The sequence below is a fragment of the Lepisma saccharinum genome, chromosome 9 (assembly GCF_977018435.1).
Source record: "Lepisma saccharinum chromosome 9, izLepSacc3.1, whole genome shotgun sequence".
Lineage (NCBI taxonomy): Eukaryota > Metazoa > Arthropoda > Insecta > Zygentoma > Lepismatidae > Lepisma > Lepisma saccharinum.
Window position 1 is genome coordinate 37,654,333 of NC_139237.1, and position 23,335 is coordinate 37,677,667.

General features: G+C 37.1%; 2 protein-coding genes across 3 annotated transcripts in view; one reads left to right on the plus strand and one right to left on the minus strand.

Moving 5' to 3' along the window:
- Positions 1-23,335, minus strand: part of LOC145992014 (methyltransferase-like protein 22) — a 224,204-nt gene that overhangs the window by 173,060 nt on the left and 27,809 nt on the right. The window lies entirely within an intron of this gene.
- Pdi (protein disulfide isomerase) overlaps positions 1-23,335 on the plus strand; it is a 70,127-nt gene that overhangs the window by 31,038 nt on the left and 15,754 nt on the right. For both annotated transcript variants that reach the window (XM_083128022.1, XM_083128023.1), the window contains exons 2-7: positions 4,209-4,406; positions 12,454-12,587; positions 16,024-16,161; positions 17,444-17,674; positions 20,538-20,738; positions 21,791-21,961. In XM_083128022.1, the coding sequence (XP_082984148.1) occupies positions 4,209-4,406; positions 12,454-12,587; positions 16,024-16,161; positions 17,444-17,674; positions 20,538-20,738; positions 21,791-21,961 (1,073 nt within the window). The remainder of the gene's footprint in view (positions 1-4,208; positions 4,407-12,453; positions 12,588-16,023; positions 16,162-17,443; positions 17,675-20,537; positions 20,739-21,790; positions 21,962-23,335) is intronic.

Below are 23,335 nucleotides of genomic sequence, written 5' to 3' on the forward strand. Positions count from 1 at the left end.
AACATTGTCTGACAAAATCGTTTTCATATGACGTGAAATATTTCATTAACATTAACGTGTAAATATTTTACTAATGAAAACAGCATTAAAGAATAAATATAGAAGTTTAATCATAAATCTCATCGTACATGATACTGCAAAAAAATTTTATTGAATGACTGCAGAATTAGGAACAACTACGTAAGATGGACATGGGTCATGTTCACGAGTGATATAAACAGCTGTTGGCCATCTGCGGTGAGCCTACGTGTTAAGGTGTTTTACTAGTAGAAAGCAACATTAAAAAAAAATACATACGTATAATTTGGCCCGCTTTATAGAAATTCGATCATACATTATGATATTGGCAGAAACTTATATTGAATGACTGTAGAACAACAAAAACATGGATATGGGATGGACATGGATAATGTTCAAGAGCGATATATATTTCTTAAACACAGCTGTTAGCCATCCGCGGAGAGCGAGCGGGTGGATCCTACTTTAAACTGTAGATCCAGTCTGCTGGCGAGACTGCCGCCGCCGCGCCTTGTGTAAGAGAGCTCGCGACTTGCGAGCGAACGATGAGTGAGGAGAAGAGTCGCTAAGGCGAGCGAGTCGTTAAGGTGCTTAATGACTCTTCGTGCCGACTCGCGAGTCGTGAACGATGAGGGAGGAGAAGAGTCGCTAAGGTGCTTAATGACTCTTCGTGCCGACTCGCGAGTCGTGAACGAATGATGGGGAAAGAGTCGTGGGACTGTGCTGTGACTCTTCGTGCTGTTTCAAGAGTCGTGAACGAGCGATGCTCGTGGAAATGCAAGCATGTGTCGCAGCGCAGATCTGGAGTGCATTTTGTTGCGATATTAAAACCAGTGATCGAATGCAAAAAAGGAAGAATATGTAAATGCACGTTATTACTAATAAAAGGTTGATATAATTATATAGCATTTCTGTGTATGCTATCGTACTGCATAATTTGCATTATCCGCAGCATGAAATGTAAACTGAAACAAGATACAAATATAGAAAATCTCACTCATGAGGCAGAGTAATGAAAACAAGTATGTGTATAAAAAAAGTATAAATTTTGTTTGTGTGTGTGTGTGTTTACTGTTTACACATATATGTATATCCACACACATACAGAATCGTATTTGTATTTTTCTTATTTTATGCCGCTTTTCTTCAAATTTTAAGTAATCGCGACGATGAGGATGATGCGTGATGATATAGATGAAGGGACACTCGTAAAGAATATCCTTGCCCAGACCGGGACTAGATCCCGGGAACTTCTGTGGCAAGATCAAATGTCGATTACTTCAGAATCTTGGCCATCTAGTCGGCTACACGCACACACACATACACAAAAATGCAATACAATTTATTAATCTTGAAGGACGTACGTTGTGTTCGTTTACTTAAATACAATCATCTGCTTCAACACCACCTACCCCCTTCCCCCTCTTCAGGCATGTGTTTCGAGAAAAAGAAGCTTGGCGACTCTTTTGAACGACTCATTTGAACGACTCTTCTCAGTGAGCGAGCGCTCATGAGTCGACTCGCACAAATGAACGGCTTGAACCCATCACTATCTCGTTATCACCGGTACGCTCTGCGACGAAGTCTGGTGGTAACTGCAGTCGCCCCCCCTCTGCGCAATCCCGTTCGCGCGCACGTGTTCATTGGTATATTGGAACAAGCAAAGAAACCTGCGCAGACCCACATCTCCTGTGCATTGTACTCCCGCGTGGAGGTCAGGGGGAGAGCAGTGTTGCCAATCTCCGAATGCAGAATTTCCCTTTTACCAGTGTAAAATTTCCCTTTTTCGACCTAAATTTCCCTCGATTTTCAAAACACATCTGAAGCTGTATCTTTGTATTACTATAACTGTTAATCAGGACCGTATATAAGGCGGTTTAGTGGGTTCAAACCCCCCATTGAATAAAATACTAGAAACTGATCATAGTTTCATAATATAATTATCCTAAAATAAACATTTGAATTTTAAGATAAAACACTAATATATTGAAAAAATCCCTAAACCAAAAAAAAAATTCGTCTACGGCGCAATGATTGTCGGACTTTGAAACCCAGCCATTGTCAAAGCTTAGCTAGGCCTGCTGTTAATATTTTTCTTTTGACGCCTGTTTTGCCTGCGGAACAAACTTTCTTCTTCTTATTATTATTAAATATTTATGAAAATCATAAAAGTGTGAAGTAATGGGCAGCCACTCAATACGATTTTTTTCACGTTTCCCAGATATCTTTTCATCCGCAGATAAATCCCCACGACGTTTTCTAACCTTTTTGGGAGTTGCATGTAGCTTCCTATCAGTACATCTTCCATTCTCCTTGCAACAACACAGGACACACAAAGTCACACAAACAGCCACTAAGACACGTTCTGAAATGATGGACGGAACAAGAAAAGAAAATGAAAATCCCGTCCCAAATTCTTTCCAGGTGCAGCGCGGCTCGTGCCTTGAGGCCTTTCTAGGAAACGCGACAAATATAAGACTGACCGGTCAAGGTCATCTATAACAGGGAGAAAGAAAGCTTACTGAAAAGTGTCACTGTTGCTAACTATTCATTTGGAAAAAGTAGACGCTGAAAAAAAATCGAACTTTTTAAAAGAATGAAACAAAGATGTGAGTTTAAATTTCCCTGTTTTTTAGCTATTTTTCATTAAATTTCCCTTTTCCCTTTTCACCCTCAAATTTCCCTGTGCCGAGGGAAATTTCCCTGCTTTTGGCATCACTGGGGGAGAGTGCTTCCTTATGGCCGAGCTGAACGGAAGAAGGGAAAGTTGCGCGGGGACTTTTCGTCCAAGGTTTTTTTCCCTGTGGTCGCTCGAGATCAGTCTCGCGTCACTACTTCCGTACAGACTTGTTTTCGTGCCCTTGCTCCAGAGATACCGGAGACGGAGTATAATGTGTAAAATTTGCGTGCGCCGACCAATATACTCGACAGTCCAGTCCGGACTTTTGAACCGATTGTTAAGTCTTTTAGAACGACTACGCTAAATCCCGGTACGGGGAACACCTTTATTGCAGTGACCCGCCGTTGCCGGCTTTAACTACGAAGAAAGTTGCGGTCAAGCAGCTCTACTGCTGCTCTCCTGTTGGGGGCAACAAGCGGCAGCATTAGAATCCCTCCTTCCCGAAGCAGCCAGCAGGGAAACTGGATAGTGCGGCTCTGTTTTGGTGCCGATAACAAGTATTCCTTGCCGAAGTGGTTAGCCGCGACAGTTTGATAGTCTCCTGATGAATCCTCTCTACTTGTCAGCGTTGGACATAATCTTAAGCCGCGATCTGCTAAGACGCAAGGAAAATAAGACTGTCAGCATCGTCAGTACAAATGAAAAAGTTTCCCCTTCGTCCCACTTTCTCTCGTTTTGGTGGTGTGTTCATGTAGGGTTTACCATGAGAAACAGTGTATCGTTTATATGTAAGATCATATTTCCCCGATACAAGTTTCATTTCTAAATTTGAGATATCTGCCTGGTTAGGAGCAGTGGGGCGATTAGGAGGGAGGTGGGGGAGTCAGTTGCTCCCTTCCCCCCAGTGTTGCCACCAAGTCGTCATTACTGGTCAGGAGTATAGCTGGTGCTGTACTCCGACCTTCTATCTTTATTTCCTTTTTTTTCTTTGAGGATGAATTAAATAGCAAAATCCGGTCACAGACTTATATTACGTATGTGTCCCCCCCCCCCCCCCCAGGCAAAAGGTCGAAGCAGAGGGTGAATTCCCACACATTCTCGATCTGAGCCATTTTGGAAGTGATGTGATCATTAGGACACTCTGGCCACTTTACCCCCAGGTACTCTCCTTTTTTTTTTAAGGCTGGGTGAACCCCAGAACTAATTTATGCAGGGACAAAAATCCTGACCTTAGATTACCCATCCCGGGAATCAAACCTGGATCCCCCACATGGCAGTCAGATACCCTACCAACTAGACCACCACAGCTCCACTAACACACATATGGTGACAAAACAATTTTTGAAGAGTTTCCATTGTCATCGATACTTTAAACATACTGGAAATATTCTCCACGTTTGCATTTGTTGGAAATTTACTTATAAATATAGCAAATGTTGTACCTTTGCTACAAACACCCGTGCATTCCTTCTATTTTATTGTAAATGTTTAGGCCTGATGAAACTTTGTTATAATCCTGTCCTGTCATGTCATGTATTTAATTCTAAGCATTTTTTAATTTTATTCCCAGATGCTCCATGGTGTGGACACTGTAAAGCTTTAGCTCCAGAATATGTAAAAGCTGCCAAGAAATTAAAAGATTTAAACTCAGAAATTAAGTTAGGAAAAGTGGATGCAACAGAAGAAACTGAACTAGCAGAGGAACATGGTGTCCGTGGTTATCCCACATTGAAGTTCTTCCGTGGTGGGAAACCAGTTGACTATACAGGTATGGTTAATTATAGTTAATTATTTACAATTTTTTAATATTGCATGTTTCTCAAAGAATGATGACCACTTCTGGATTTTTCCTGTAATAAATACTTTTGCTCTTGTACTTCACAAATTATAGCCAGCCTAGTCTGTACTAAAGAAAATGAGGTATAATTTGTAACTCAAGCATTATAGTGTTTGAGATATAAAATGTTATTAAAAATCTTGGAGAATTTTCAATTTTCCACCAAAAAGAAGCCCAGCTTTTACATTATTTTTTTTCTCTGAAAGAATCAGCAGCAAGTGCATAATTGTTGCCATTACAATGGAACAGGCAATTTGCAGGTACCATATTGAACCATCACGTCCTGGCATTGCCTGCGCGGGGATCCGACAAAGTTAAATATTGTGTGTGTGTGTGTGTGTGTGTAAAAGATAAAAAAAAACTTTTTTTACGACCTTAGACTTATAGCATAATCTGTACTGAACAAAACTAGATAAAATTTGTATCTAGAGATATACATTTTTATTTAGTCTTGCATAATTTTAAATTTCGCACTGAAAACACTCGTTATTGCCACCTACACAGGTAAACTCAGCCTCGGCCTTGAAGAGGTTAACTAAGGTAAAGTTCCCTGTGCATGTAGCACCATGCCATGATGTGCGGGAAGGGCCCTACACATTCTACATCTTAACCATTTTGTAGGTGGTGATCAGCACCATGATCTGGCCACCTTTACCAGAGGCCAGTGTAGTCTGCCTTTTACCTACCTGCTGCCCGCTTGCACGCGAGGACAGGTATACCTGCTCGCCTGCCCACGGCAACGAGTCGACTTGCATCTTTACCCGGGTTCTTGTTCTTCAAGGCGCTCTGCACTTAAAGGTACCTGGGCATTCAACAAGACCCGGGCGCCTGCAAAACTTGCTGGAAGGAAACAGCCCTCCGGCAGCGTGTCGCTCCAGGTGTTTCATCACCACGTGGACAGCTTCAGCCAGTGTTGCCTACTTACGTAGCTTGTAAATCCTACGAAGTCCTAGGAGGAGCTCTCTCCTCCAAGGAGAATTTATATACTTAGCGATTTCAGTTCAGCGTAAGCAGTTTTTATCTTATTGCTAGGAAATGCACGCAATATTACAGCTTCATTTATCTAAATGAATGATCGAGCAAACGAAAATCTCCTCACTGAAAACTAATTGTTTTTCATTGCATGGTGCCTTAACCAGGCACGCAGTGGCACAACCAGAGGGGGCCAGGGTGTGGGTCAAACATTAAAGTACAAGAAAAAACAGGCTAGCAGAATTTAAGAATAGCAGGGCTAAAGGGTACTCAAGATGGAATTAATTTTCATATTTTTCTTGCATTTTCCTTCCAGACGGCCAAGCGCACCTGCAGAGGGGGAATGGAGGGGTAATTGCAACCCCTTGATTTCAAATTTTATGAAAGTAGAAATATATTATAAAATATTATACAGTCTCGTCAAGTTCAATGCCGTAGCAAGGGGGTAGCAGGAGTCGGCCCTGGGCGCCGAACGATCTAAGTGAGAAAAGTTTTAAAACAGAAAATGCTATGGCGGCCCGTGATATTATTTGCTATTAATGTTGGTTTGTTACGAGTTGGATGAATTGATTATGTAATGTATTTATATAATATATATGCTTTAATGAAATTTTGAATATGTACACAATTTAGTGTTAGCATATGTATTTCTTATTTAACGTCGCTCCATGTGAAAAGAAAATATTGTAGATGGAAATTTTACATGCTATATGTATGTACATTTGGAATGCATTTATCATGCACTTTCTTTCTTTCAAAAACAGTTTGTGTGCTTGTTTTCCATTATTAGCTAATGTGAAATTGACGTGCTGAAAAAACTATTTCTAATCCTCTGTTTCAACACAAATGCGTGAGAACAGACTTCCACCCCCTTTTTGCTTGATTTATGAGGATAATAATGCCTTTCATGCTACTTTATTACTATTATTGTGATTGTTGTTGTTGGCACGTTTATCCAAGTACTTGCCCCCCCCCCTTCCCAAACGAGGGTAACGGCAATGCCCCTGGCCCCTGGCTGGCTACGGCCCTGGTGTTCGCAGTAGAACAGTGTGTTGTTCGACTCGCGACCTCAGCGTCGAACGTGACATGTTTCAGTCCTGCCCTATATCACTATATATCTATACGTATATTGGTTGTTTACGACATGTACTTATGGATCCTGTGCCACGGAAAACCTATTTCAATCTCTGTGTGTGTAAGGGGGGGAGTAGCAACATTCGTAAATCTCATTTCATTGGCGATGTGGCTTACGAAGCTTTGAGTTCCCTTTTCTAAGTAGTGAAAATATATTGCAGTTGGCAACACTGCAGACAGGTGTGCTCCCGGTGCAGTTTCTAGTCGAAGCAACTACGTCATGCAGAGGGAGGGGCGTGCAGTTGATTGCATGAACGCACTGAGACCTACTAGGTATCTTACGACTGCGGGTACCCGGCGGGTTTTCGATACCTGCCAAGAACGATCTGGGCAGATGGTCAGTCAAGCTGCTCAAGCGAGGGTGTTGCGCAGGTTGCATGGCATTTCAGGAGCGATGTCTCGCGAACGGGTCTGCTCCAGGTCTTGTGCAGGCCTCTAACCTTTACCCCCCAGGTACCCACTGATTTGAGGCTGGGTGAGCCCTAGAGGCATGATTATTTTATTTCACCAGGTCGCCATGGACTCTCATTCTCACATTTTACCTAGAGACCTAGAAAAGTGACTTCGAATGACTAGGATGCATGCTGAGCAGGTACTCATCCTTTCTCAAGGTACGACATTGCAACTGTGGTTGCTGACCTGATTGATTTTCACACAAACATCCCAATAGAGACCACTGCGTCGTACAGGACAGAGTGAAACCACACAATACTTTCCCAAACATGAGACCATGAATGCTAGCATAATCATTTATCATGTAATCCTACACTCTAGCTTACTGTAAAGAAAAGGACTGACTTTGTACTAGACATTGATTTTGAAAATTTAAATCCTAAATACGTTAAGGGTAGTTAGGAATGTGATGTCTAAAGTACCACACTTTCATAAACATCTAAAATTTTGTGATTTCTCTCCCTTCGTAGGTCACTAACTTTTTAACAAACACGTGCACATTTATGAGATATTAATTGAGAAGAATCTGGTTAATCAACTACTGACTTGTACCTCTTTTCAAGTTAACAGTACACAAAAAGATCAACCATTTGTTCATTTATTAGCACCAAATGAGGAAATTGCCACATAAGTGATGTGAAAATTGTACTCTAGTAATTTTTATGTATAAAAATGTAGCTGCACGCATGCCTTGCATGATAAAGTTTGCATGACTGTTCATCATTTTAATGAATTTGTTATAGCATAACATTTAATGTCTCATGATTTGTCAAACTGTACACACAGAAACACTGACACGTACTTATGTTTGTGAATACCAAACATAAATATAATATTATTTGGTAGTAATACTGTAACGTGTCCCATACATCATGCACCGTGTGGAAAGTAATCTATACGAACAGTCTCCTGGAGAATAGATTGGTTGATGTGGACCTATCGAATGCCTTCGAAGGAGCTATGATTTTTATTTGGGCATGTGCTTGCAGAAATGATCACTTCATCTCAATTAAGAATCACAGCTGCTTGCAAAGAAATATAGAAATAACCTCCAACACATGTGCTAAATGAGTGGGTCATCCATCTGAACACATGTAGACAAGACAGCATTTTGAACACACATTGTATAACCTTCACTTTTCATATGCTGCATGACTTGTGGGACACCCTGTAGTTGCTCCGGTAATAAGGTAGGCTTATTATATCACATTTGATTAAATTAAATATAATTGTGGTATTCCTGTGACTATTACATGTGTGTAATTTTTTAATTCGAATTATTTTACCCTAAGAACCAGTTGAAATTTGCCGCAAATTTGTGTGTGAATACGCATGCTTTTTCCATTCCAATTTAGTGCAGATAATACATAAGTCTATACTTGTTTCACAAGATTTGTGAACATATTGAGACCAAGGAACAATGTCTGCATGGGCCAACTTTGTGTATTTAAGTTACATTTAAAGAAATTATGGTAATACCAATTATTTACTACGACAATTGTGGTTACAAAAACAAAATTAAAAGTTAGTTCACGACAAAGCACCGTCCTTCAAGGCAAATGCTAAAACCAAGACCTTCGGCGAAGTGGCCTTGACTTCTTCAGCAGTTCTGAATGGCCGGGTGCATCACCGGACCTGAATGCAGCAGAGCACTTTGGAGCTATTCTGAAGGATGCAGTTGAGTCCTTGATGATAGTGGACCGGACTGCTATTCCCGGCCAACACTCTTTGCACATCTGGATCAAGTCCTCCGTAACATGGAATGGAATACGGACTGTTTGCGAATCTTCTGAGCTCCTACCGTGATCATCTTCGTGCTGTGAGAGAAGCAAACGGCGGACATACTAACTTTTAATTTTGTTTTTGTAACCACAATTGTCGTAGTAAACATTTGGTATTACCATAATTTCTTAATTGTTGTTACTTTTTACTGTGGACCCCTAGCAAAAGGTTATTTCCCACCCTGTATACACGTAGTATTCCAGATCTTACTAAAACGTAAAAGAATAGTTTAGTTTTATTCATAAATGCAATTAGCATAAAGTCATTAAACATATGCCACAGCTCTTATAGTAAAGTTTAGTGTTTCCACATTGCTGTTTCGTTGATTGTGCTCTTTTTTTTTTTTGTGGGACCACTGCCTTGATTAACATAGGCTATGCTGTCTAGGACTGAAATAGCAGCACATCACACACTTACCTAAACAATACTTTAACTCATAGTAATAAACTGATGTTCATTTTTCCTTGCAGTTTTTATTCATTATGGATTTTGCCACCTGTCTGGTAGCTTCGTCAGTCATGTAAAGTGATTAAGCTACCAGACAGGTGGCGAAATTGATAGCGAATAAAAACTGTGTGGAAAATGAGTAAATATCTTTAGATACTGCACCAAACCATAAGTGCCACCGATGGTTGATCCACAAATGTACCGTGTGGTGCCACTTACCAGTCCCATGTGAATTTCTATTGTTTTTGATCTAGTTGATTTTTCATGCAGTTGTAGAAACTACTGAAATAGACTACAAAAATAGGAAAATCTAAATAGAGCTAGAGCACAAGTAAAATTTAAAAGTGGATGAAGGAGTTTATGTAATCATGACTGAATTTCAAGAGTGAAACATGGTAATGTCGAGTTGTTGTTTTTTTAATGCACGATTTGACAGTGTGAACACTTCTCCATTACTGCTGTTGTTTGCACTAATGATCATGCCAGTTTCAGTATCTTTGTGGTAAAATTACTAAAGTTTCTTCTGAATATTCTACGTCATAATGTGATGTTTTTCGGTTCTTGTTTATTTGTTTTCTGTACAGGCTCCACGTTTTCACTCGTGTGTTTGTAATTGCTTTCTAACACCATTGTTGTGTAGGTTTGTATTCAGGATAATTAATTTCCACAGCAAGTGTAACTTAAGTTGAATGCTTCATATTGCAGAACACAACACATTTGGTACCGACATGCCTTGTGGGTTATGGTTGTGGATATTTGTTTCGTGGTGTTGGAGAGGGGCTCAACTGACTTGGCATAGATGTTCACATGTCAGGTGAGACACACACACTCAGTTGTCCACAGTTTCAGTACTTAGACCCACTTGAACCCACTGTGTTGCAGTGTAATATTGTGGTTACAGTAAATGACTGATTTTCAGTGTGTGTTTTAGTTTTCGGTAGTTCATTCACTTGATGTGTGACTGCATCAATACACATGTCATATTCTGTATTTATGTACACCTTGAGAGGCAGGACATTGCCATGAGGTAATTCTTCATAATAGACATGGAAATCTGAAATCTGCCATTTGGCAAAACTTATTTGTAGACAGGTCTGTGGTATGCATTTGTTTAAAATGCAGGAGATAACAATTTTTGAAAATTTCACTTTTTCGTGGAATGGGTAGTTTGATTTAAAAAATAATAGGTGTGTACTTTATTTTTGATACAAGCGAATCAGTGTTAGTTTACTGATAGTTTTACTGTTCTGATATTTTATAAATAGTCTGCAACTTAATTTCTCATGTTTTGTAAAGCTCTGTGGGCAGATAATTATAGATTCAATGTGCCCTGCTGGAATAGTATTTTTGTGCTAAAAGCGGAATATTTAAGTTATTACTTTTTCTCATTTATTTATTTTACTTTATTTTATTTTTGCGATTATTGTTTCCATTTGTACTAGCTAAAATGTTTTTGCGTAAATGAATTATTTCAGTGTATTTTTTCTTATAAGAGAGGCGGGGAAGTCTTTATTTTCATGAATATGAAGGTGAAATCTACACATATGCTCTGATTTCTCCATATATACACAATTTCTTTGTACAGGGTTGGACATGAAAACTGGCCTGCATCATCTTGTCAGACATACTCTCTCATTTGGTCTGAAACTATTATTTCTTCTACTTTCGGCCATTCCACCCCTCTCCTCATCCCTCCATAACTGCACCTCTTCTTATTTTTCAAGCACATTAATTTGCGAGAAAGTTTAGTTTCAGACCAAGTGAGATGAGGCAGGCTGGTTTTTTGTCCCCAACCCTGTACAAGACAAAGCCAATTTCAGAAACCTGTTTACTCAAAGTAAACAATTCAGGCTCTTCATTTAAGAATTGCAATTTCATATATTAGATCAGTAGAATATTCTGTCTATACTACAAAAATTTCATATCTGCTCATCCCAGTTTTAAAAACTGTTCCTATTTCTATTTTTTTTTTTTACCACATGGGTGCAGCTTTGATATCTTGCATCAAACATTAAGATGCCTGTTAAATGCATCTATTTGCATGCCTTAGCATGTGTGGTTCAACACACTGACTAATCTATTTAGACAAAGAGCACTTATCAAGATGTGTAAATACGGTCATTTCATCATTTGATTGGGTGCAATGGTTTCATTCTTATGCTGATATATTTGTAAAACATCGATTCAAGGTGCATTTAAGGTTCGTCTGGATGTTTGACCAAAACCAGCAAGGAAGTTTTAAAAAATTCCTCTCCTTTTGAAAAACTGCTATGAAATTCATAAATCTGGAAAACTACATCTGCTTAGAATTCCTTTAGTGTGTTCACGTGAATCCTTATGTGGTTTGCTTCCACTGGTGTCTAGATATGGCTATGTAAGCCAGCGTAAGCAAACCACATGAACATGCACGTTAATGCTTGAAAGGTCTGAAATCACATCCATCCATGTATAAATAAATGATAGCGATTATCTGCAACAGTGGTAATAATTTTGTTTCCAAAGATAAATGAATTTGCTTGTTTTCTCTTTTTTGTTTAATTGCAATTAAATACAGGCAAGATTGTTCCACCCCTCCTCCTCTCCTTTCTTGCAAGTCACCACAATCTGCGTTGCTTTCTCTTCACCACAAAATAGAAATAAATAGCATTCTTTTCTTTGCTCGTTTACTTGATGATAATTTGAATAGCATGTGCCATTCCAGAGTAGAATTCTTGGGCATAACCACAAATGTGAGAAGATACATGCCATGTTCTCTGACATCACTTCCTTTAAGCATGGAACTGAATGTATTCATGATTTATGTAGTGACAAATTTAAGTCTTGCTACCAAATGTTCTAGGTTATGGACCTGGCATGGGTGTTAGTTTGATAGTCATTGTCACATTTAGCCAGAAGTGGCTGACAAGCTACATAAAATGAGACCGGTAATTATTATACTGCTAATTTCACACAATCTTTTATGAAATTCCATGTATAATAGATAAAAATTGTTCATGAACTTTCACTTCATTCAATGTCCACTGGATTCATTAAATTTACGGCAATGAGTTCAATTAGCAACGTAGGTTAATTGCTCATTAATATGTACACAATTACAAAAGATCAGTGTGAATTTTTCGAGAGTTTGATTTGAGAGAAATGAGTAACATAATTGAATAATTAATTGTTAATGCAAATTTTTCAAATTCAGGAGGACGAACTGCAGATGATATTGTAAATTGGCTGATCAAGAAGACTGGACCTCCAGCAAAGAACTTGGAAACTGTGGATGATGCAAAGGCCTTGATTGAAGAACATGAAGTTGTAATTATTGGATTTTTCAAGGTAATTTTTTTACACTACTTTAACTGGTGTAACAAAAGCGGTTATTTCATGTGTTTTATTCACATTGCTTGCCACATTTATATTGTGAATTTTTCCCCCCAACATTCCTTCTAATTTCTGAAACATATGAGCCCCTTATGAACATTACTTTTTAGCCTAATCGTTGCAGAACAAAACAAGGGCTGACATATTTTTACCATTCCTAGTTTCCAGTATGTTAAATTTTCGTTAGAACCATACTTGAAACAGCCCTGATGTTGAGGCTAATACCATGCAAAACCAACTTTTTTGTTACAAGATATTTCACACCCTAGTGAAAGTGTTCAGACCATAGCAGCATGACACATTGCACAAACCTACATATATCAATCTCCCTAACCTCTTCAGTCCCGAAGCCAAATTATTAGGAAACTTTTCACAAAAAATTGAAGTTTTGGGACATTTGCCACCTACCTAAAGCTAATATTGCAGTGTTTTCACCCCCTTAAATTTAGAATTTTTTTTAGAAGAGGTATCAAATATACCACCTCAGGATTCAATGAGGACAATGTTACTTCACAATTGGTATCATATGCGATACCTTGGGACTCAATGAGGATATTTAATACATGACAAAAATGACTGTAGTGATGTTTTTATTTAAAATACTCTATTTTAATACCCTTTGGATATATTGCAATTTTCATGGGAATGATTTTACATTACTTTGTACAAACAGTGTCTGCAATTATAGGGGACGTGGGGGCAGTTGCCCTCAATATTTGCAAATTTTGCCCCCACAATATGCTAAACCTTATGTACCAAGGGATACTTTGCCCCCTCCCCATTTTTGAAACATTGCCCCCCCCCCCCAAGGATCTTATTTTCAAATACTCTCAATTTATGTTCCTCTTTCAATGTAAGGGACCAAGTTGCCCCCCCCCCCCCCAATGTTTTGGTACCCAATCGCCGCCACTGTGGACAAAACATACATGCATAAAATTTAACAATATTTTTCAATATTTGTACAATTCTTGTAAACTTGTACATTTTCTTAAAATTTTGAGTTCACCTTGATGAATGATGAGAATATTTTTCTTATGGAAATTAATATAATAACTACCTTCTGATGAAAAGGAGAGAAACACTTTGCATGTAGCACACTGTACAAAAGTAAAACAATCACATCCAGAATTGCGACATTTTGGCCTACTATTTTGTTGTTTCACCATACCGTGGTGAGTGAGACTGCTGGCTTACAGATATGGCAATTGTGTTGGTGTTCGAGGCCTCTTTTCCTGTGAATAGAATCATCATCTTCACTTTCTTTGTCATTGTGCATATTATTATGCAAAATGGATGAGATGAATCAATCTGACTGTCCAATTTTTTGTGCTCTCATTGAGTATTTGCTCAAATCCCCACCTAGTACAGGGTATCCCAAATAAAAGTATACCCAATGTTGAAATTGACTTTGATCTGGATATACTTTTATTTTGGACACCCTGTATCAGCACCTCCCATATTGATGTAGTTCTTCACAACATGTGGCAGTGCTTTGGTGTCAGATCTTGGTCTGCAAGGACAGTTCACTTTCTCTGAGTCATTAAGAGGCCATAGTATGGAACAGAAAAGGGGGGGGGGGCAAATGCCCTTTGGTTCCCTTAATCACCACCACTGGGTGTGGGGCTTGAATATTCCCATCATCTTTCCTTGACTATCGTCAACAATCTTCCAAAGGCTCGACGACATATTCATTTGAAACTATGGTTATCGATCTATTGCCAAAATTGCAAAATTTTCATAGTTTCTTTCACTTCGTCCATACGTTCATTTTAATTTTCACTTGATGAAAAAGTCACCTGAAAATTATTCTTGAACAATTAAATCATTATCATTTTCATCGTCGGCATGTTCAAAATCAACATAAGAGTACTGGTGTATCAGCTCTGCAATTTGTTTGTATTTTACAATTAGGAAAAGAATGATCCTAATAGAGAAGTAGAGTAAGAAATAGAACAAGATAACCTACACTCTCACTTCACATGTATTCTGAACAATTAAACTAAAATAAGAAGTGTACCTCTTGCTAGAACTTCTCAATTGATACACCTGAATAGCAAGAGAAAATAATCTTATGATCTCTTTCGGCTTCATATTTTTGAAGAAAGTAATGGTTGAGTCCCGAGGTATCAAATGTGATAACCTTGGTGAAATTACGTCATAAAACTAACATATTTTACTTTCTTTTTGCATATTTCAACTTTAATAATGGCATTACAATCTAAAAATATTTTTTTAAATACAACTAAGAAAGTTTTGACAATGTCATAAAATTTATCTTTTCTTTGTCTGGACATATTCCCATAGTAAAAACAAACTTTTTCGCCAAGGCACTGCCATCTACTGGAACTACAACAAACTAAAAACAAGGCACTACCTCAAAGCACAGTTTTATCACGGGTTATACCCCGGCCGGCAACTCAGTCGGTTGAAGCGTAGTTGTGCAAATAATAAAACCGTGAGGTATCATATACCTCGGGATTGAAGGGGGCTAAACGTTAATGCTGTACTAGTTAGCCCTCTTTCCTTCTCCTCTTTCTTCCTCTTTTCCTTTCTGTTTCCATTTTGCTGCTTCCTCCTGCTCTCTGCTTCTTTACTCCACATCTTTCTCATCCCCTTCTTTTTCTCATCTTTCTTTTTCCCTCTACTTTCTTTGTCTCTCTATCTGTTTTCGTGCACTCTCCACTTCCTGGATCTTCAATCTCACCTTTCTCTCCCCCTCCCCCTGTCCCCTTTCTCCCCCCCTTTCGCTCTCATCCTCTCCCTCACTTTGTTTCTTACAAGAAATAGGACTTCATTCACCAATGGTGATGATTCGCTGCCACCGTTCCAAAAGAGAAGGTCCAAAACAATAGCGATTAGTGAATGGTGAGAGTGTGATTGATTTATGAAAATTGATAGGTAAATGCAATGATTTGCCTTTCAAGGTATGGGTATACTGAAAGTAAAGATATATTAAAATCGTTGCTATTTCCAGTATATCCTTGGTTACATGATTCTAAATTTAGTGAAAAATATATTTTTTATATTAAAGGAAAAATTCACATGTGCCTTTGGCAGCTAACTTAAAGACTTTTGTGCCTAAATGGTGCCAAAGGGCACCTAATTATTGAAGCTTAGTTTGGAACTCAGCAAAGTACCAATACAATAAGTTTCAATAATATAATAGTTTGTATATAGCTGTGCTTATAGTGAATCTGACAATTCATTTGCCAGTTTACTGCATGTACAGAGTAATTTATTTTGCTGAAAAAAATAGAATTGTATTGTGCCTTTATATTTATTAGAACAGTATTACGAAAAGGTAGAATAAGTACAATGAGCAATTTTAGCAGTTCAATACTATGTACTGTAGTCCCATCTGTACTTAAGAATGGACAACATTCCATTCCAGGATCAAAGTTCTGAAGCTGCCCAGAATTTCCTGAATGTTGCCCGTGGAAATGACGATCATCCCTTTGGAATAACTTCCACTGAAGATGTCCGAAAGGAATATGAAGTTGATGGAGATAAAGTTATTCTGTTCAAGAAGGTAAGAGCTTTTTGAATTGTCGTTAAATGAAACTTTGACATACCTCTACTCTGTACACAGGAACATAATTTGAAGTGAGTTTAGTATTTGCAAGTAAGAGTAAGAAATTATTTATTCTATGAAATGTTGACAATGTTGATAAAAAAAAACTAATTTGCCAACTTACGATGTGGTGCAATTTTAACTTGGAGTTTTCAGAATTTCGTACATGCAAACTTGAAAAATAGCAATATTACAGCAAAAGATCAGTTGCCAGGCTGAAATTTTTAGTTGCCATGACGACCTGCCAACCGGGATTTTTCGAGCCCTGTTCATGCTAATGAACAAAAAGAAGAACTGAAATATTGTGTGCAGTTTTTAAAATGTGACACATTAATTGCTGCCACGTGCTGCTGGGATATATTTATCCCATCCGTCCGCTAAAAGTTAAATATGCCCATAGTGATACAGATAAAGCTTACAGTGAAGATTTCTGAACAACAATGGCATGTATCTGCCCATAGCATGCATCTATTTCTGGTGTCCGGTGTACTATTCTCTCAGTTTTTTAGATCATGATGCATGTTTTTAATTTGCCTTTTTCTGATTAAGACCCTAGCTTTTAAGGGTGGACATGTCAAAATCTTAACTTTACCACTGCAGGTATGCTCTAGTTATTAGTACATATATTTTGTTTAAATATTAAGTCAGATAAGAGTTCATAATCCTCAGGTTAATCAGATTTACTTCTGAAAAACTGGACTAGGGATGGTTAAATTGGGGCATTCATTAACAGTATATGTGAAAGAGAGCTTTAATATTTGCAGAATCACCTTCCTGTGCTCCCTGAATCTGCATGTGGGGAAACTGAAACAAAATAAAAAAAGCATATAAACACACATTCACACTTGCAACATTGTGTCCATTTTTATAAACATTGTAGTCAGTAATATTTGAACTGGCCAATTTTTACACGTGGAATTTACATGTGAAATGTACATACTCTGAAATGCACTTCTATACACTTGGCTGACTTAGTACTACTGAAATGTTTATACTGATCCAACCAGAAAAACTTGTATGCAAATTTTTGTGCACATGTTTGTTTAATATTTTACCCTCTTTGTTAATGAAGATAAGGAATGTGAATCTTTTTTAATGATGATAAACGTTAAAAGAAATATGTGTAGCTACAAAGTTTTAATTCTTTAATTTACATCATCTTTTGTAATTGTAATATGGTAATGAATCAGAATGTTTAACCCATGTAATGCAATAATAAAGTAATGCACTCATATTCCAGTTTGATGAAGGCAAGAGTGAATTGGAAGGAGAAATTACAGAGGAGTCTGTAACGAAGTTTGTAGCATCCCAGTCGCTGCCTCTGGTTGTGGAGTTTAACCATGAGACAGCATCCAAGATCTTCGGAGGTGAAATCAGGAGCCATCTCCTCCTGTTCCTGTCAAAGGGTGAGGGCCATTACGACAAGTATGTGGATGATGCTCGGCAGGTGTCTGAGAAGTACAGGGAGAAGGTAAGTAAATGCTTGCTTTCTTTACATTTCAAAAATGAACATTGCAGTATGCAATTTTAAGTTTCATATTTCTCTCAAAAACTAAATATATGTGGCCCTGCTCATATGCCTCCAGCATTTGATGCAGGAAATAAGATAAGGGGTGAGCCAATACATTTTAAACAGATACTCAGTAGATACTCGTACTGATTCCTACCGATACTTGAAAATGGTAACAATTATAAACATTGTTCAAAATATTGATTAATATTAGTGAGTGAGTATTCATTCCTGTAGTATCAATTTACAAGGGTTTCCTATTTAATTAACTCTGATAAGCTTACTTTTCATTTTTCTGCACAAATTTTCTTCCTGATCGATTTTGCCACACGTCTGATGGCTTCGTCGGGCATGTAGATCACAAAGAAAATTTGCGGGATAAATGAAAAGTAAACTTATCAAGAGTAAATTACCTATCTCCACGTAAACGCCAAACAGATATCTTTAGATACATTGCTATTTGTTAAAAAAAAATACATTGGAATGTAAAAAGATGCCTGTTACGTAATTGCAAATGTACAGTTCTTTCACATAATGTTGGTAAAAATCATTGAAAATTGAATTTTGCATAACCCTGAAGATAATTAGACACTGTGAAAGTGTTGCGTGACAAAACACTGAAAAAGTATGTGCCGATATTGGTTAATAAACTGATACTTTCCAATACCGATACCACTGTTATTGACTGATAGATCGGCATTGGTGTCCGCTCAGCCCTTCTGATAATTGTTTCATGGAGTCCAAATATTGTGAAATGGATGTTTGGTCAAGTGCTGAAGGTAATTGTATAAAATTGTGTTAAAAAAACCAAGTGCTTGACTTCACAGCTTCCGGTCCAAATGTTTTTGGGCCAGTTTCCGGATCCTTTAAAGGAGTTGAACAAAGAACAGTCAGGTTCATGCTGAACATAGAGAGCCAACTGCGTGATGCAGCAACTTAGGACCTGTTCTTGTTTCTTGCTCCCACATCCTCTTTTTTTTTCTACCTTGCAGAAGTTACCAGGGTTAGCAAACTTTGCTTTTTCAAAAGAAACAAAGTTGTTTTTGCTTTAAACAGGTTTTAAACAGTGTTTTAAACCAGAACAGAAAAAACATATTTTAAACAAATAAAACGTTTAAAACACAATACCAAGAAGGCATATTTTCTAAGAATGATGATTAATAAGGAATCTGTTAATCATCCCAGGATGGACTGTATTCCTAGTTAAAAGGTAAACACTTAACTAACTTCTTAAAATATCTATTAATACTAATTAGTCTTGAATGTCGCATGCAGCCTGTCTGAGAACGAAGGTTCAAGTAATCCATAGCTGCCAGGCCCTACTTAGTCCACGTGGTATCTACTGTTGTTTTTCAAAATGACCTTTTATCATGAATGCCACAAAATATTGACATTAACAACTATGTGCAGTGTATTAACTAGGGTTGGGAACGATTAATCGGTACTTTATCGGTATCGGCCGATATAGGCATATCGGTTTATCGGTAAAATTACCGATTATTTTACCGATCCGATATATCGATAAATATCTGATAGTTTAGTGCAAAATTCTGCCATTTTGGTGTAATTTTTATGGATAATCTCCATGCCCTGCTTTTTAAAAAAGTAAGTGTCTAAATATGCAATTTCTCTTGCACTGCAGTCACTTTGAAACACACATTTTTTAAGGAGGTCAATGAACCTTTCAGGTACTTCTAGGACCATTTCTAATTTTATATCGGATCGGTAGAATATCGGTTATCGGTATCGGTACTTTATCGGTATCGGCCAAAATTTCATATCGTCCCATCCCTAGTATTAACCTATTAAGTGAGGAACAAAACTGTTTCATCCGTGTAATATTTAATTTCAAAAATGTTTTATACGCTTGGAAAAAAAAATTGCTAGGCCCATGGGTATTCAATTCAGCACAATATATTTTTGTTAATTGAATTTAAATTTTCAGCCACTGAACAGTTTTCTGTGCACAGTAAACAAAATGACACCAAATGAATGAAAAGAGAGAGTTACAAAACCTGTGTGTTTTAAGTGTTTAAAGCAAATTGTTTTAAACGTGCCAACCCTGGAAGTTACCCAGTGAACTAAAGTAGATACAGTTGAACCTGAGTTATACGTATGTCAAGGTGAAGAGAAAATAATAAGTATAAGTGATGTACTCACAAATCAGATTTAGATACCATGTCATATCATTATTAAAATACTAATTGTATCTATTTTGAGGATAAATATATCTGTAATACAGTTATTTCTGTCATAAAGTGGTTAATTAACAAGTCTAAAAGTTTGATTTTTAAATACATTACATTTGGAACTTTATTAGTGAACACTTTTTCACTGAAATACTGCAGTAAACACTATAGTTTTATAGTTTATCTAATTTAAAAAAAAAATCATCTAAAACAGCATATCTTCTACTAATGACTGTGCATAGGTATAAGCGATGCCTAAATCTGCAACTATTTCAGTTTGTTTTATGTGGATTAGCACCCACTTCCTGAATAAATTTTAATATCTGGTCAAGAGTGTAACCTTTCCTCTCACTAAAAACTGCCACTTTTGTGACATTGATATTGTAGCTTGGTTACGTACAAACCAACTGTATCTTATGAAAATTAGTATGTATAACACAGAATTAGTTTTTAAATTATATTTTGCTGGGACCTACAGTAATTTACGTATAAAACAGAATTATGCAGAACTGAGTTACGTATAAAGCAGTCTCAACTGTTCTTCATTGATCTCGGTAAATGAGAAATCATTGAATTTATATTTCTCACTAATTGTAGTAAAAAGCTTTGGCTCAATGGGCGTTCTTTGCTTGCAGGTTTTGTTTGTAACAATCGACACAGACCAGGATGACCATCAAAGAATCCTGGAGTTCTTCGGCATGAAGAAGGAGGAGATCCCCTCAATGAGGCTCATTCGGCTGGAGGAAGACATGGCCAAATACAAACCAGAGACCGCTGAGATCTCTGCCAAGAGCATAGAATCATTTGTAGACAACTTCATTGAAGGAAAGTTGAAGGTATGTGTATGCATATGCAAGGGAATTTACGGAAAACACACTGCATGTATTTGTTTTTCTTGATTTGGTGTGTCTTTAATAGCTTGAAATCAAACTAAAATTTTTCAAATACAGCTAGCTTTGCTTCTCAAGAATAAAAAAATTAAAATCTCAATCAGATTTGCTAATGTTCTGGTTTCATAATTCATGTTTTTTTTCTTTCTTTTTTTTTGCCATTGTTAACAATACAGTTTTTTTCTTATTGAATGATATTAAGTAACTACTCCATTCACAATAATTGATACTATTGCCCTTTACGATCTCGCCAACAATGATCCCAGTCAGTCTCCTGGCATGGGCATAGTGTATTCATCAACTTTTGTCTTAAACATCCTGATGAGCCTAAAGAGGCAGAAAAACACCCTAAAGTTAGAAAAATACTTTTTACTCGACATTCAGTTCCGTGTCTGCCAACTGGGAATATCTTACTGTAGAGTCATCTCATTTATACAGAAACAAATACACCATTGTGTTATTTCAATTTAATTTGTACCATAAATAGACAAATTTATACTCAAAAGAAGTTATCATTCATGTAACAAATATGTATTCAATGGCTATTAAAGCAGTTATTTTTTGTGTTTCTATGCTAGATGTTAGTAATTTTTAATATTAATTTTTCTTCTTACACAAATACATAATTCCATGTGCAATTCAAAAAAATATTGCTTTATTCAAGTTTCCTTGAATCACCGAAATTGATAGACTAATGAAGTTTTCACAAAAGAGACATGGAATTATTATATATTTGTGAAAAACTAGAATTCAACTATGTTGTAACATGTTTTTTAGATTTAATCAATTACGAAAGCATTTAAAATTATTTTTGTCTTCTAAACCTTAGTTAATAATAATAAATAAAATCAAAATAAATATTGTTTAATGGCCAAGAATCAGTAACAATTAATTATTTTAATATGCAGCATTATTAGTGTATAGGTGATATTTTTTTCATTCTACCTGTTAACTGAAGATTACCATGTGCTTGAATTAACAACTTGCTTCATTGATAGCAACATCTCCTGTCACAAGAGCAGCCTGAGGATTGGGACAAACACCCAGTGAAAGTTCTGGTATCAAATAATTTTGATGATGTTGTTTTTGACAAGGACAAGGATGTGTTGGTTGAATTCTATGCTCCATGGTGTGGTCACTGCAAGCAGCTTGCACCAATCTATGATGAGGTGGGTTTTCTTTTAGTTTAATAGTTATTAGTATAAATAACAAATATGAATAATAGTTTTTCTTGTATGTACGCATTGCTTGCATTATAGAATTATTTTCCTGTAGTTTACGGTTATTACAAGCATAAGAAAACAGTTTTTTGTTTGTGACGTTTCAGGAGAACACACACGCCTTTCATCAGACATTTATTTTCATTTTGACATTTATTTGACAAATATTTCTGCTTTTAATGTGTGTCCGTACAACCTATCACATAGATACTTGCGAGCAAATTTGTGATGGTCAAGGGGCAACCCCTGCATGACTTGAGATAGAATAGGTAAGCTCTTTGGTTGTACTGTCAGATCACATACTCTTTGTCTGGGCCTTGTGTAGATGTTTACATACAAGGCAATTCATAAGTGTGAGTGTCTTAGACTGTAGGCATACTGAGGGTTCCATCATGATGTGAGCATGTGTGTTTGTGATTTTCTCTTCCAGGTTTGTCTAATCACCATTCATCATTAATATCACAATTAGCCAAAAGAGACAGAAAAGGTGATGTAAAATGAGAAAAAACGAAATGCAAATTGAAGAAAAAAATATTTCCATGTAAATAAATGGGCATGTCAAATAAGGAGATTGTGTATGTTTGAACATGTAGATTGTTGAAGTACTCACAGCATAGCTTGGTATTTGAAAATTTCCTTTCATATGATCGGAAAGAATAATTCATCTGTGTCTTGTTATGTGCTATGTTTTCATGTGTAGTCTGTTCATGTGGAACTACAGGTCCAAAAAGGTATTGGAAAACATTCATCCTATAACGTAAAATTAAATCATATTTATATACAAAGTTTACAAATGTATTCACACAGTGAAGGACTATTGCAGTGTGATGTTTTTTTTTTTATACATGTAGCTAGGTGTAATGTAAATAATATAAGCAGCAGTAGCATTACTATGGGACAATTTAGTGTGCACAGTCAACAAATGAATGCAAATCTTAATACATAACCACAGACCAGCTACAGGCTGGGTCAATCAGTCCCTGATCTGTCGTTTACTTCTGTGGATAGAAACACTGACCTTCTATGTATACTCTTTTCTTATGGGAGTTTTACACGAAAGTCAGTGACATTACATTTCTGGCATGAAAATACATTCAGACATCCAATTTCTCCAATTTATTGCTGATGAAGTTTGTAAAAAGAGGAATTGTTGCTTACATTTAATATCGTAACTCCCATGAGGAAAAGTAACAAATGCCTTAATTTGAGACTTTTGTACTGTCTGGCTGCCTTAGCTGAGACCATGGATGGAAGTGCGCATGCACCAACTGGGCATGTTCATTGGCAAAATAAGGGTGACGAGACTTTGGTCAGGAAACTGGT